The sequence below is a fragment of the Ambystoma mexicanum genome, chromosome 6p, assembly GCF_040938575.1.
Source record: "Ambystoma mexicanum isolate Mex_15411 chromosome 6p, UKY_AmexF1_1, whole genome shotgun sequence".
Classification (NCBI taxonomy): Eukaryota; Metazoa; Chordata; class Amphibia; order Caudata; family Ambystomatidae; genus Ambystoma; species Ambystoma mexicanum.
The window spans coordinates 888,636,235-888,650,919 of NC_090935.1; the positions used below are offsets into that span (position 1 = coordinate 888,636,235).

Below are 14,685 nucleotides of genomic sequence, written 5' to 3' on the forward strand. Positions count from 1 at the left end.
AGGGTTCGCGGTCAAGCGTGCACATCGGGCCCTGATGAGGAAGCTACGGCCGGGGGCCCCACCGCGAGCAATAATTGCTAAAATACTGAATTATAAAGACAGGGAGAAGATCCTGGAGTATTTTCATAAAGGGGGAACGATAGAAAGGGCATCCACTAACATCATGGCGTATCCCGACTATACAATGCTGGTGCAAAGACAGAGGTACAGCTATGTGGCGGTCAAGAGGAGACTGCACACGGCTGGCATCAGGTACATGCTCTTGTACCCTGCAAAGCTAAAAGTCTTGCACAAAAGTGGAGCTCTCTTTTTTGACACCCCAGAGGATGTGACGAAGTGGCTGGACTTGCAGGGCTGCCCAGAGCAAGATGAGGAGCAGAATCGCCAGAAGCACGATAAGTGAGGAGGATGTATTGAGAACGCTGGGGGATAAGTGGGAGGAGAGTCCTAACATGAGGGTTCTGAACACTTGAACTGCATGATGTAGGTTGTGGACTTTATAATCCCATTGGACTGGAATATTGCTAATAAAATGCGCGAGTGAGCTGGGTAGCACTAGGCGTAGTAAATTTGAAATAAAAAGGAGCGACAGGACAGAGGCAACCTACCCCCAAGAATTAGTAGTAAGGCTGCCATTAGGTTGACTTTATCCTGCTGAGCCGCGAGTACAGGCTTTGCCAGAAAGGGCTAGATGCGGGGGTACCTGAGATCCAGGGATGGAGTTGGGCAACAGTTGGGGAGGGTGTTGTTGGGGAAAGGTAGGGAGGGGGTTGGGGGGAAAGAGGGAGGGTTTGTTGGGTTTATAGTTAGGGGGAGTTCAAGTTGGGGTACGAGCCTACATATACGAGTTAAGCGATTGGAGTTGGATTGCGTAGGAGAGGGAGGAATAAGGGCTCTGGCACGTCATGGGGGATCTTAAAATTATTACTTGGAATGTTAGGGGACTCAATAGTTACCTGAAGAGAAATAAGGTCATGCTATACCTACGGAGACAGAAGATAGATATTGCCTTACTGCAAGAGACGCATTTAACGCAAGATAAAATGGTGATGATTGGGAGGAAGTGGAAGGGAACTGTGGTGGGTTCACCATATTCGACTTACGCTAGGGGTGTGATCATCTGGGTGGCGCCGCATGTCCCGTTTCGGCTGTTACAGACCCTAGTTGAGACGGACAGGAGGATAGTGGTAGTGAGGGGGTTGGTGGAAAACAGGGAAATAAGTGTCGTGAATACGTACGCCCTGAACCAGAATACAGCTGCATATTTCAAAACCCTGTGTAACAATCTTAGTATGTGTGTGGGGAGTGCTGTGATTCGGGGAGGGGACTTTAACTGTGTTTTAAACCCTATGGTAGACAGATCAGATGGGAAAATGGATAGGCCTGCCCTATCGGCCAAAACGCTACAGACGCTGCTGCAAGATTTTGGGTTGGAAGATGCATGGAGGGCGTGTTATCCTCATGAGAGGCAATACTCGCATTATTCCGCCCCACAACAACTGCACACAAGGCTGGATTATGTCTTTGTCACCCCTGAGATACTGACAGAGATCACGCAAGTTGAATATAAAGCTAGGGTCCTTTCTGACCACTCTCCCCTGATCCTTAGATGGCAATGTTGCCCCCCGAGAGCAAGAATCCCGATCTGGCGCCTCAGGGCTTAGGCGCTCAGAGACCCCCTCTTTAGGGAGGACATGAGGGAAGAGATTGTTAATTACTTTGAGACGAAGCCGGGCAGTGTGGATTCGGCGGGCACATTGTGGGAGGCCTTCAAAGTTGTTATGCGGGGGGGTGGCCATAGCAAAGTCTAGGGGGTTGCAGGGTGGGATCCTGGCGGACCTGAAGGAAGCTGAGGATGAACTAGAAAGGGCGCTGAAGGAAGACAGTGCCAGCCAGGACGCTGATCTGATACTAAGACTGCAGCAAAGGTGTGCAGGGCACTGGGAGAGGTTGTGTAACCTTAACTATAAAAAGTACAAAGAGAGGCAGCATGCGGGAGGAGATAAACCAGGAAGGATCTTAGCATGGTTATATAAGAGCGAAACCCCTAGACCCCCGATCAGATCGATAACAAGGGAAGGCGTAGGGGTGGTGGATACCCAAGAGGAGGTTAATCAGGAATTTGCAAACTATTATGGGCTACTATATGGGGATGATGGAGAAGATAACCGCGCAATGATAGCAGAAACATTGGAGGACATAGGGTTGTCGCAGATTAGTGCTGAGGAAAGAGAGGAGCTGGACGCACCGATCACTTTGGAGGAGTTAGGCGAGGTGGTGAGACAGCTGCCAACTAGTAAGACCCCGTGGGCTGATGGACTCCCAAGAGAATTTTATAAAATTCTTAAGGATGAGGTGCTCCACCCGCTTCTAGATATGCTGAATGAGGCGTATGAGCTAAGCAGATTGCCAGAGTCACTTAGAGAATTGATTATAATACCACTTCCCAAACCCAATAAACCTGGGAATAGCTGCATTTCTGATAGACCTCTGTCGATGTTAAATCAAGACAGTAAAATTCTGACTGCCGTTTTGGCAAACAGGCTAAGAAGGGTCATAGGCAAATTAATACATCCGGACCAGATGGGTTATGTCCCTAATAGGAACATATCCAATAATCTTAGGAGGCTCCACAGTGTCATTGAATATGGCAAGGAAAGCGAGGACGAACTGGCGATTGTCTCGCTGGACGCAATAAAGGCCTTTGACTCGGTCAAATGGCCATGGTTGTTGGTGTCTCTGGCTGGCTATAGGATGGGTCCGGGATATCAACAGTGGGCTAAAATGTTATAGAGTTAAAACAGGGTCGGTGATATCAGAAAGGTGGGAACTCCGAAAGGGAACTAGACAGGGCTGTGCCTGGTCCCCCATGCTTTAAATATTGGCCCTGGAACCCCTAGCGATCTATTTAAGGCAACAATATGACACGATAGGCATCCCTGTGGGAAGTGAACAACATCTGGTATCCCTATACGCAGATGACATATTATTGTATTTACGGCATCCAGAGGAAAACCTCCAATATATTTTGGAGGTGATGGGAAGGTATGCGGAAATGTCGGGTATAGCGGTGAATCCCCAGAAGTCTAGCATGTTCCCATTGGGTATATATAAAGGGGTCCCCCCGAAACAACTACCGGTGTTGCAGGTACCATGGGTACCTAGTACATTCTGCTACCTTGGTATACATATATACCACACGGTTGAAGAAGAGCACAAGTGCAATACAGAGGTAGCCAATAAGAAAATTGAGAATTGTGTGCAGTGAGGAGGCTGAGACCTTGAGGGCCTGGAATCTACTGATAGCAGAACTATTTGGGTCAGTGCAAGATCCACCAGAACCCTCGGAAATGAACACTCTATCGCAAAATGCAAGAATAGAACATCAGTAGAAATGGGCTTGTAACGGGGAGTGGGTTGAGGGATGCAGTCAACGCGATTGTAGAATGTATAATTGAAATGTTACTGTACATACTGCAAGTTTGGTTTGTGTTGGTTGTTTAAATATTCAATAAAATTGTTTTTTTTTCCAAACAAAAAAAAACAATAGCGCAGGTCAGGAGACAGCAGTCAACTGTAATAATGGTAAACCCAGACTGGAAGAGTCAGGTGTGGTTCCCGGACCTTCTGGAAATGTCTTTCGAAAACCCACTAGCATTACCACCGTTCAGGGAACTGATTTGGAATCAAGTGGGAGACTATCACCCATTGAACCAAGTAGGAGAGTTGAGACTGATCGCATGGGCGATTTCCGGGACGCCTGGCAGAAGGACAAGACTATCGGGAGAGGCTGCAAGATTTGAGGAAGCATGAGCACCAGATACCAGGAAGACATATAGACTGGCGTGGTCAAGGTGGACTAGCTGGTGTGTGGCACGGCACATCCATCCCAATGGAGCAGTTGTCACTCAGATTGTAAACTTTTTAGCAGCTCTAGCGGTGCGTGGCATGGCATACAGAAAGGTGAACACATGTAGATTGGCCATTTCAGCCGCCCCCCCCCCCCGAAAATAAAGAATGTGGCAGTGGGAGAGTGGGAGAACACCCACTCGTATGTGGACTCCTCAGAGGAGTGAGACTTCTGAAGCCCCCTTTACCCAAGTACACTCGCATGTGGGATGTGAATTTCATCTTAAACATGTTCATTAGCTGGCCAGATAATGATCGACTGACTAGGACAGCAATATCGGCAAAGCTCACAACACTGCTATGCCTCATATCCTGTAAAAGGGTTTCAGATGCCAGGGCACTAGACATAGACAAGAAATCGTTTAACTCAGATGGGGTTACTTTTTAGGTTAGCAGGAGAACTAAGACAGGTATCAAATCAGTGACATATGCAGCCTTTCTGGACCAACTTAAACTATGTCTGGTCAGGAGTCTAAAGATATATGAGGAGAGGACGTGTATGCTTAGGCCTGCAGATGTATCGCAGTTGTTCATATCCCTGAGGAAACCATTCAAGGGAGTTGCAGGGCCAACTTTAGCCAGATGGGTTAGATGGTGCATGACACAAGCAGGCATTGACACTGAATTGTTCGGAGCACATTCTCTTAGAGGGGCCATGGCATCTAAGGCATTTAATTAAGGTGTTTGATTGAAGGACATATTCAAGGCGGCAGACTGGTTGAAGGAGTCAACATTTAAACAGTTTTATTTCAGACCCATAGAAAGGATGTCTGAGTTAGTGGGAGGTAAGCTTTGAACAAGCATAATCCGAGCCTCCGGTCTTGACCTAGAATACTGATTTTCCATACTAACGTTATAGAAAGTCAAGATTCTATTAAAGACACATAGGCGAAGGATTATCCCACCCGAGTAATCGTCATATGAAAATGTAATATCTGTTGAGTAGTTGTGTTAAGTTGGTGACTGAATGACAATGCCTATAATAGAAGATACATGTTAGGGATGCAGATTAAGGTATTGTAACGATTACCCACCCTACTTCAACCAAACTCAGACTGTTTATTTGGATTGCCTTTCATGAACGCAGGTGAAGAATGCAGGATCATGAGGAGTAAAAGGTGGAGGCTATGTGTTTACCAGTTGGGACGCAAGGTTAAGGTGGACACAAACAAAGAAAGAGGAAGGACACGGAATGGCAAGGGAGGATAAAGGACAGTGTATGTTGTGACTGGTGGAAGGAGTCACGTGGTTTTATTGGTCATGGACATAAAAAGAATGAACTAAAGACAAAATACTTTATTGGGAAATGTAGTTTTTGGTTGTGTTATTCTTCTTTATGAGTTGAAACTTTTACATTGTCATACATGCCAACCTTCAGATGCACCTGGGAGGGAGATTTCCACAGGGAAATCAGGAGATGCATATTTCCCCATAGGAATGCATTGGGATACAGTTATTTTAGCAATATTTTTCACCTCAAAATCGGGAGTCTCCCGCCTAAATTGGGTGGGTTGGCATGTATGTATTGTGTATGCTGCTCGAGTTTTTGAGTAAAGGAAGAAAGCATAATCCTTTGCTTCCATGTCTTTAATAGAATCTTGACTTCCTATAACATAGCGCTCAACCTTTCGTGGCCCCATGGTGGGTGAAAACGCCCACATTTTTATTTGGTGGGTGAAAGCACATTGATGCATATAGGCGTGTAAGTGGCTTGGTGGGTGAGAGAGGTGCCTAAGTGGAAGGTGACACCCACCAAAAGGTGTGAGTTGAGAGGTATGCTATAACGTTAGTATGGAAAATCAGTATTATTCAAGTCTATGCAAAAAAGGACGAGCCTTGGCACTTACAGAGTTAAATCCATAATTGCCTTCTATCGATCAAAAAACATAACACAGTTTTAACTATCACCACTTCGGAGCATGACATCATCAGTGTTGCCAGGTCCTCGTATAATAAGCGACTTTGGGCTTGTTTTTGCCCAAAGTCGTTTATAATATTGGGAGGGCGCTTGTCGCGGTTTTCGTCCGCTTGTTTGACGGTCTGTGCGCGTGTAATTGGGCTTGTTTACATTGCAGCTAAGCCCATACACGTCGCACAGAGAGTCCTGCACTGGGCTGATGTCAGCAATTTACATGTGCAATTGCTTTTTTTGTCTTGCTTCCCGTATTTTGCATATGGACTGATGGATCGTTACCTGCCCATTACGGTGGCCCGTCAATACCAAATGCCTAACATATGCAAAACTAAAGCTGGCTTTAAAAGTTTAGTCATGCCTCAAGTCACACTGACATGTAAAGAAGGGATTGTTTTAGTTTAGCAAAGTCCTTTATTATTATTATTTTATTATTTTGCAAGACTTGGTTAGATATCCAAGGATTCACTGTCCTTGGAGTCTATATACAACATAGCTCTCAACCATTTGTCTCGCAAAGGCGGGTGAAATCACCCGATTTTGTTTCTGGCGGGTCAGACGCCCATTGGAATGAATGGGCGTGCAGGAGGCTTGGCGGGTGAGTCAGCCCTTTGCAAGGCGGGTGACACACGCCAAAAGCGGGTGAGTTGAAAGCTATGTATACAATATCTTCTAAGAGAGATCCATTCACATAGCTCTCAACTCACCCGCTTTTGGCGGGTGTCACCCGCCTTCAAAGCAGACGAATCACCCGCCAAGTCCCTCATACGCCCATTCACTTCAATGGGCCTCTCACCCGCCAAAAAGAAAATCGGGTGTTTTCACCCGCCTAGGTGACAAAAAAGGTTGGGAGCTATGCATTCAGGACGGCATTGTTGCTACATAACGTTTATTAATCAATCTCAAAGTGAATAAAATACAGTAGTGTACAGGAGTGTAAAAAGAAAATATATTTCAGGCCAGCATTATTTTGCATTCTGGGACTTCTAGTCTCCATTCAATAAAGTATTGCTGTTCTAACACACTATGTCAGTGTTCCATCTATATATGTTTTTGCTGTTGGGTTATATTTCTTACTTTTGAGACCTTTCCGCATCGTTTTATGTGCACGCTTGTTTTTTCAGCTTATTTGGATGGGAGTCAGCTTATTTTGGGCTTGTTTTGGATGGGCATTCAGCTTATTTTTTTCCTTCCGACCTGGCAACATTGGACATCATGCGGCCATCTTAGAAGGACGAATGGCATGAATGATCCATGAAATGTTAAAGGTTTGCAACAAAAGTGGCTCATTCGGTTAAAAACGTAAGATAACATTAACACATTTTATGTGCCGGTAATTTATACTAGTTAGACTCTGCCTAGTAAGTAAAATATTTAAAAAGACCTTACGTAGCACCTTATTTGACTGTTACATGTGTGACAGCCTAACAGTTGAAAACAGTGAGTTGATTTTATGGTAAACCATTTCTAAAGAGACAATTTACAAGTGGCATCCGTACGCCTCGCAGGCGGCAATTTTCATTTTGGGAATACTTCCTGAAATTACTATTGTGTTGCCCTTTTTCGATGTTTACTTCTTGGTTTACATTTTCATACGTGTCCCAAGCGTTCAGGGCTACGGGACTCGATGCGCCACTATCAGCCGTCATAATGATTGACATCTTCTTTCTCCATTCACATTGCTACAGCGTTACGTAGCCCGTTAAGCCCTCCCCGTGAAGCTGTGTGAGGAACGCAAGGGAGCCTGCGCGAGGCTGCTACCATCGTCTGTTTTGAGAGAGTACCCGACTGGTGCAATGGCTCACCTCAGCCGCTCTCCCGCGGACCGTGAAAGGTAAGGTATGGGGTCTGGGAGACGTGGTTTGGGTTGTGGCTGACAAAGGCGGCTGGTGTTTTACCATGACACAGGTTCCCTACATTGGTAATGAGGCAGCAGGCAGCCACTTGTGTACGTACTGTAATAGGGTTTGACAGGCAGATGATGACAGTCGTCCAATATATGCTTTGTCGCATGCATGGTTAAAACCCAACGTGTGCACCGGAAGCTGATCTTGGAGAAAGGGCGAAGAAGTCTGGACAGTGACCCCCCCCCCCCCCCCGGCTTGTGCTTCACCCACTTGTAGGGAATGTGTGGCAATTTTCTAGTTCTTTAAAGTCATTGTGATTTGTAGTGTTTTCTGAAATTATGTATTGCTAATGAGTGGTATGGGCCCGACTTTTAATGGGTGGACTCCTATGTTTATGGTTGTTTTCAGGCGTGCCAGATGGACCCACACATTAAATCAACTGATGAAGGATTTTATAAAAGGTAATAATAAAAGGATTGGGGAAACACGTTCTACTTTGTGGTTGCACAAAATATATTTAAAAAAAGACCCTAAAACTTTAGCTCAGCCCCTGCAGTGCAATGCCCAAGACGTCACGCATATCAGTTCATGGGAGCAGACGAGTTATTACGTTCTCGACAAAAAATTAAAAAGGTGTATTGTGACAACTCAGAATTTGTGTACTCTGATTTAGGCCATATCGGTTGGTTGAGAAGGGCATTGTCACAATTGTGTTGCAAGCCAGATGAGCATCCCTATGACGTAGTAAGGGAGTTTGCGCTCTGATGTTGTAATATTGCTGCAGCGGTTGTATTCTACTGCAGGGGCTGCCAGCACTGTCTGGAATGTTGCTGGAGGCTCTGGGCATGGCTGCATAGTGTTGAGGCATGGCGCTCCAGTTTTACTTTCACTGCTGGGTTTCCGGACCAACGGGTGCTTTAATGATGCCTCACGTCCCGCTGCGCGTGGTGAAGTGATGCATACATAACATTCCTCCTTTTTCCCAGCTAGCAAAACTTGTGCTATGAACTAACTGTGTTATTTCTCTATATTATATAGTCTACAGTAGCAGACAGTCTCTCAGCTTACCTGGTGCTCACGGGGCTACCCTCGGGTCACACCCACTGTATCCCTGGCGTGGCAGTGGCTCTGCAGTCTCTTCTTGCTCGCCCTCCTGGCTGGGGGGCGTATCCTCCTCATCTGACTGGCCCACATGGTCGTGGCCTCTCTCTTCTCCGTTCTCGTGATGCTCTCAGGAGGTCAGCCGTGCGCCTTCACTCTCCTTAGGTGGCTGATTCTGATCTTTGGTCCATAGCTCTTTTGGGACTCACTTGAAACATGAGGCGTTCTTCGTTATGGTCTTCTGTCCCCGGACAGCTGTTACCAGGGTTCCTTCTCTCCTGACCACTCTCCAGGGCGTAAGATCATATTGGGTCGACCACTTGGACTTTGTTGCATTTTTCAGTACAAATGCATTGTCCCCTACCTTGTGACTTGATTCTTTCGCATGTTGCTTTGTGCTCGTTGGCTGCCACCCTCTTAGCATGAGTGCGTTCCGTGCCCTGTTCCGTCACCACTTTGCTGTGGTGGTGCGTTATCGACGAATTTAGTATTGCCCCGTACAACGGTATGTCCATGGAGCTGTGTGGGTTTACCTGGCAGTTCTGCAGAAATCAGTATAAATCAACTCTCCGTGGGCTGTTCTGAGCTTTCGATATACGGAACACTTTGTTTATAGTCCTCATAAAACGTTCCTTATCTCCATTCGCTTGTGGCCACCTGGGAGTGTTATGCTGGTGGCGGATTTGCTCATCGTCCATGTATTTGGTCAGTTCGTTCCCTTGGAAAGACAGCCCATTATCGCTCTTGATGTGTTTTTGGTAGGCAGTGTGTGGCGAATATCTTTTCCAAAGCTGGAATTACAGTTTCTGCTGCTGTTGACGATATTCTTTCCACCTCGGTATCATGAGTAGTCATCTATAGCTACCAATAGGTAAGTTCCTTCCTGTACATGCAGAAATCGATGCTGACTGCTTCCAACCGGGCTGTGCCTCTTTTTGCGGACTGTATTGGTTCCGGTCTCGAGGGTTTCCCGGTCACTTGGAATGGGTGACAGGAGGCGATGGTGCATTCTACTTTCTCGTCAATTTTGGGGAACCACACCATGTGCTATAGTATTCTGGCCTTAGTTCTGACTATCGCCTGATGACTTTCGTGTGCCAGCGTGACGAAACCGTCTTGCAGACTGGTGGGTATTAGGATGCATGTGCCTCTTAGGATCAGCCCCTCGCTTGTCACTGATAGTTGTTGACGCACTGGGAATATCCCTGTGAGGAAATCACTGGCTGCAACCATGTGATTGTGAACGTTTCGGAGGAATGACTTCCACTCTCCTGCCATTACTGCGTTCTTTACAGTGTCACAGCAGGGGTCATCTTCAGTTGCTGTTAGGATTTTCTCAACACTGACGGCCTTGTGTTTCATCCTGCTGACAATTTGTTGGCAAACGTGTTGCTCAGTCTCCCTCAATTCCTTTACCTCGCGTGGTGTTACTGCGCTTGGATGCCTGGACTGGAAGTCCGCCGGGTTCTCTGCCCCCCGCTTGGTACACCAGGTCAAAGTCGAATTGTTGGAGGTGCAGCATCCATTTTCCGATTTTGGCAGGTTGTTGCGGGTAAGACCCGGTTAATATAGGCAGTAGAGGCTTGTGATCAGTGTAAGCCTTGAACTTTGTACCATACAGGTACATGTGGAAATGTCTGCAACCCCATAGGACTGTGATGGCCTCCTTCTCTGTGTGAGTATTGCTGCTCTGTTGGTGTCAGAGCTCGTGTTGCATACGGCATTGGCCTGATCTGTCCTTTGTGCGATGGCTGGACCAGAATGGCTCACAGTCCAACAGGGCTGATGTCAACATATAGTTCTTTTTGTAGCTTGGCGTCATAGTACGCCATGGTAGTGTCCACCGACGGTGAGTCTTGATTTGTTCGAAGGTGTTTTGACAGTGGGTGTTCCAGTCCCACTTGGTGTTAGCCTTTGCCAGCTCCCTCAATGGTTCCGAAATGGTTGCCATATTCGGGATAAACCTGCTGCAATACATTGCCATGCCTAGGAAGCTGTGTGCCTCCGTTGGTGTGGTGGGAGGAGATGCCCATTGATATCTGCCACCTTGAATGGGTCAGCAGAAATGCCATTGCTGTTGTAATACGTATCCAAAGTTGATTTCTTCCTTCAGTAATTCACACTTTTCTCTGTGGATGGTAAGTCTAACTGTTTATAATCTGCCGAGTACACTTTCCAATCTTCGTAGGTGTTCCTCTTTATTGCTGGCGTGTTTGAGGATGTCATCGCTCAATTTTAGTACTTTGGGTATTCCTTGAATGACTTCTTGGATTGCTTGCTGCAACACTTCCACTGCCAAGGATATTCTGACGCTCCATCTTTTGTAGCTCAATCTTTTGTACCATCTCGGGCCTAGGTGTGTAGAAAACATTGTGATCTATCTTGAATCGCGGTGTAGCTTCAACTGGTGAAATCCAGCATGGAGATCTATTTTCGAGAAGAACTGGGACCCTGTGAGGTCTGTCACAATTTCGTCCGTGGGTGTAAGATGCTGTTCTCTTCTGATGGCTGCATTTGGGAGGTGCATGTCGAGGCAAATTCGCACTTTTGCAGGTTGTTTTAGTTTCTTGGTGACGACCATGGGGGACACCCAGGGTGTAGTGCCCGATACTGGTTGTATGTTTGCCTTCTCCAGTTCGTGGAGACTAGAATCTGCATGTGGAACAGTGTCCTTTTGTGCCACACTGCTCTGGGTTGCACTGTGGGGTTAATGTGTAACTTGCTAAGTTTACCTTTCAGGCACCCTATGCCCTGTAGAAGCACGGAATTTTTAGTGAGTAAGTCGCTTATGTCTGTGGAGTCGGAGACGTCGCAGATGAATTTGATTAGATCCAATTCTTCTGCTGGCTCCCAGCTTAGTAGGGACTGAATGCCTGCATTCACGACGTATACTTTAGACCTGATCACTTTATCTCCTCTGCTCAGCATCCTATGGAATCGTCCCACAACAGGTAGCAGTGTCTTGCACCCATATGCAAACAATAAGGTGTCTGTGAGTTAATTAAGTCATGCCTGCTTTACTATGTAATTGGCTAGGTTTGTCTTTTCAACATTTAAATATATACAGGAAAGATCAAATGTCCAGACCATAGAGAAATAATGAAAGGTGTATTCTGTCACAGTGCAGAAAGCTGCCGCACAGTAATGATTTCCATACCATTTTTGCACACATCGGCTGGATGCCGCACACACTTTACTCGCTTGCAAAGGAGAGAGGTAATTTTTCTCTTTTTGAAATCACATTTAGTCATAAAAGTTTAAAATAAAATACTCCCACCTCAAAATCTTATCGGGTGCACTGAGTTGGAAGGAATGACCGTCTAGAAACAGCTGTATAAAAGAAACCTGCAGGTTTCCACCCAAGCCACCCACAACAGTCTAGTATTTTCAACCAGGCCATCCAATACCAGGAAGACCAGGGACCACCAACTTGCCACACTTTGCAAATCCTTCTTGCCAGTGTCACTCGGCTGGAGCAATTTGATGAGAATTTGATCAAGCATTGAAAATACCAAGACAACCTGCTCCATTACAGAGACAGCAGAGGTACACAATGAATACCTTTGGTTGTCACCTACCATCCAGCACTAACCAGCTGAATAGGATTAAGGATCTACAAACAATTGTTTGCAGGGATAAGCTGAGACACCCTTCAAAGAAGCTCTCCGATTTGCATCCGAAAAACCTAGCAGAGTTTCTGACCTGGAGGTGCATTTCCACTAGATCAAGAACAAAGAAGACTTAGAACATACCGTTGTAACATCAGAAGATGCTAAACATACCGACACATCTTCACTGGCTCGGCCATAACAACCCCACAGAACCAAACAATACAGATGCAAGGGGCATACAACTGCAGAACACCCAATATTGTTTACCCGATCAAATGCAAACATTGTATGAAAGGGAACTCTATAGAGGAGTCCTGCATAGAAGTGCAAAGGATGCTTTCTGGACCCAAATCAAAGCCAAGGCGGCCGAGGCAGACATAACATTGGACGTCTAGACACCTAAAGCTTCCATCCTGGGCATATACCCTAAAGGTAAAAAGAACAAGCATCTGAATAGACTTGAGGACCTAATGTACATTTTAGCAAAAAGACGAATCGACATGGCTTGGAAATACCCCAGAGCCCCTAGCATTTCAATGTGGTGGGAGGACCTCCGGAGATGGTCAGCAGCCGAAACGGGAGCTTGGGAGTTGGCACAACGTCAACAAAAGCTAGACACTTGCGATGATCTATTACAATGGATGGCCCTCAGAGTGACTCTGTTTTATACGAAGGAGGATAGTTCCTCCAATGAGGACTTGGACAGCCCACGATAACCCTTGGTGCACATAGATCACAGAACTGTATGGTCTTGGACAAGTTCGGAGTGAGGGAAGGGGGGGGGGGGAGTTAATTGCGATTATGTAATTGTTTACGAAATGATCTTAAGTTTGTAACGTTATTGAAAATAAAAAAATAAATAATTTTTTAAGTACAAAGGATGAACCTACATGGATACACCATCTGAACCTACAAAACCCAAACACCAGTGGTTCGGCATTTCACACATGATGGGCATTCATTGAAGGAACTATCGGTGATGGTATTAAAAGGTGGCCTCTCAAATACTACATACAGACAGACATAGGATGTCGAGTGATTAACCAACCTAAAGACAGTGGTTTGAACATGGATATTGCTTTTATGACACACTATGGCCATCTGTGAGCCCGGTCCAGCAATGCAATTGAATCAATGTCAGAAGACCCCCCGCCCCCTCCACATCACCCCACCCTACAGTACCATTTCTCACCAACAGCGGTCAGACACCATTGTTCTGGACCCCTTATGTGTGAAGGGCACAGGATGCCAACAACAGGAATCTTGGGTGTCTAAGCTCAAATGAGTGGCACCCATTACCGAGCATGAGACACGCTGAGATAACAGTGGACACAGAACCATTTAAAAATGAGTAACCTATTTTCATTTGCCACACTCTGTGCAAGTGAGTTCACCATTGTGAAGCTTGAGGCATAGTGAGGTAACTCTTGAGACTGCACCAGTTAAACCTTGAATGTATTTTGCCAGGAAACCTAAAATATCCTTGCCCTACATGGAGACTGCAAACCCCATTTTCTTTACACAAGGAAAATGCAATACTGACCCAGTTTCCTAATCCTGTGTTCTCAAACCTCCCACTTCAATTAGCATTTTAAAATAATATCAGTAATTTTACGAAACATGTTGGACCCACCTTAAGACTGCCTGGGCCTAACTTAACTTTTTTACTTGCGAAAAGTGTTTAAAAAAAATAAATTGTTTTATTAAACTCTCAGAAAGCGTACTGTTTCCAAACAGTCATGTCCTCCCTGCTGTCATGCGTTTGTATGGTCGTTTGGATAGGACAGCAATATCACACATTCCAGGCATGTTCCTTCAGCAAAGGGATTTAAAAATGTTAGTTTTTTTTTTTCTTCGTTGAGTGATCTGTGCTGTGTATTTCTTTCAATAGTCCTTTCACTCTGTGGGACTTCAAGAGCTTTGTTTGTGTCTTTGCATAGTATTTTCAGTTGGTACAATGAAAAGTATCAAAACCTGCATCTTGTAGTTAGTCCAGTTTAAAAACACATCACATCTTTCTTTGCAGCCCCTGATCTAGAATACGTAGTTCAAGGTAGTCCTACTTCGAATAACTCGTTTTAGGATGAGAACCACTGCATAATCGGTGACCTCAAAGGAGCTTGCACTGGGGTGCAAACATTTCACTCTGTTGGCTAGTGCAAATGGACTCTTGGCAAGTAAGATATTTTGTGTAGTGTATAGAATTGAGGTGGCAAATATGTTTTTTATATAGCTGGCTAGTAGCTTGCAACTTGACATTTTGTACCCTGTCTCCTACAATACACACTGCAGCAGGACCCCACAC

General features: G+C 45.6%; 1 protein-coding gene across 1 annotated transcript in view; it reads left to right on the forward strand.

The window, feature by feature from the left end:
• The first annotated feature begins 7,416 nt into the window (after positions 1–7,416).
• SRP19 (signal recognition particle 19) overlaps positions 7,417–14,685 on the forward strand; it is a 52,413-nt gene continuing 45,144 nt past the window's right edge. Inside the window, exon 1 of the mRNA XM_069625503.1 lies at positions 7,417–7,655. Coding sequence (XP_069481604.1) covers positions 7,618–7,655 — 38 coding nt within the window. The 5' untranslated portion in view covers positions 7,417–7,617. The remainder of the gene's footprint in view (positions 7,656–14,685) is intronic.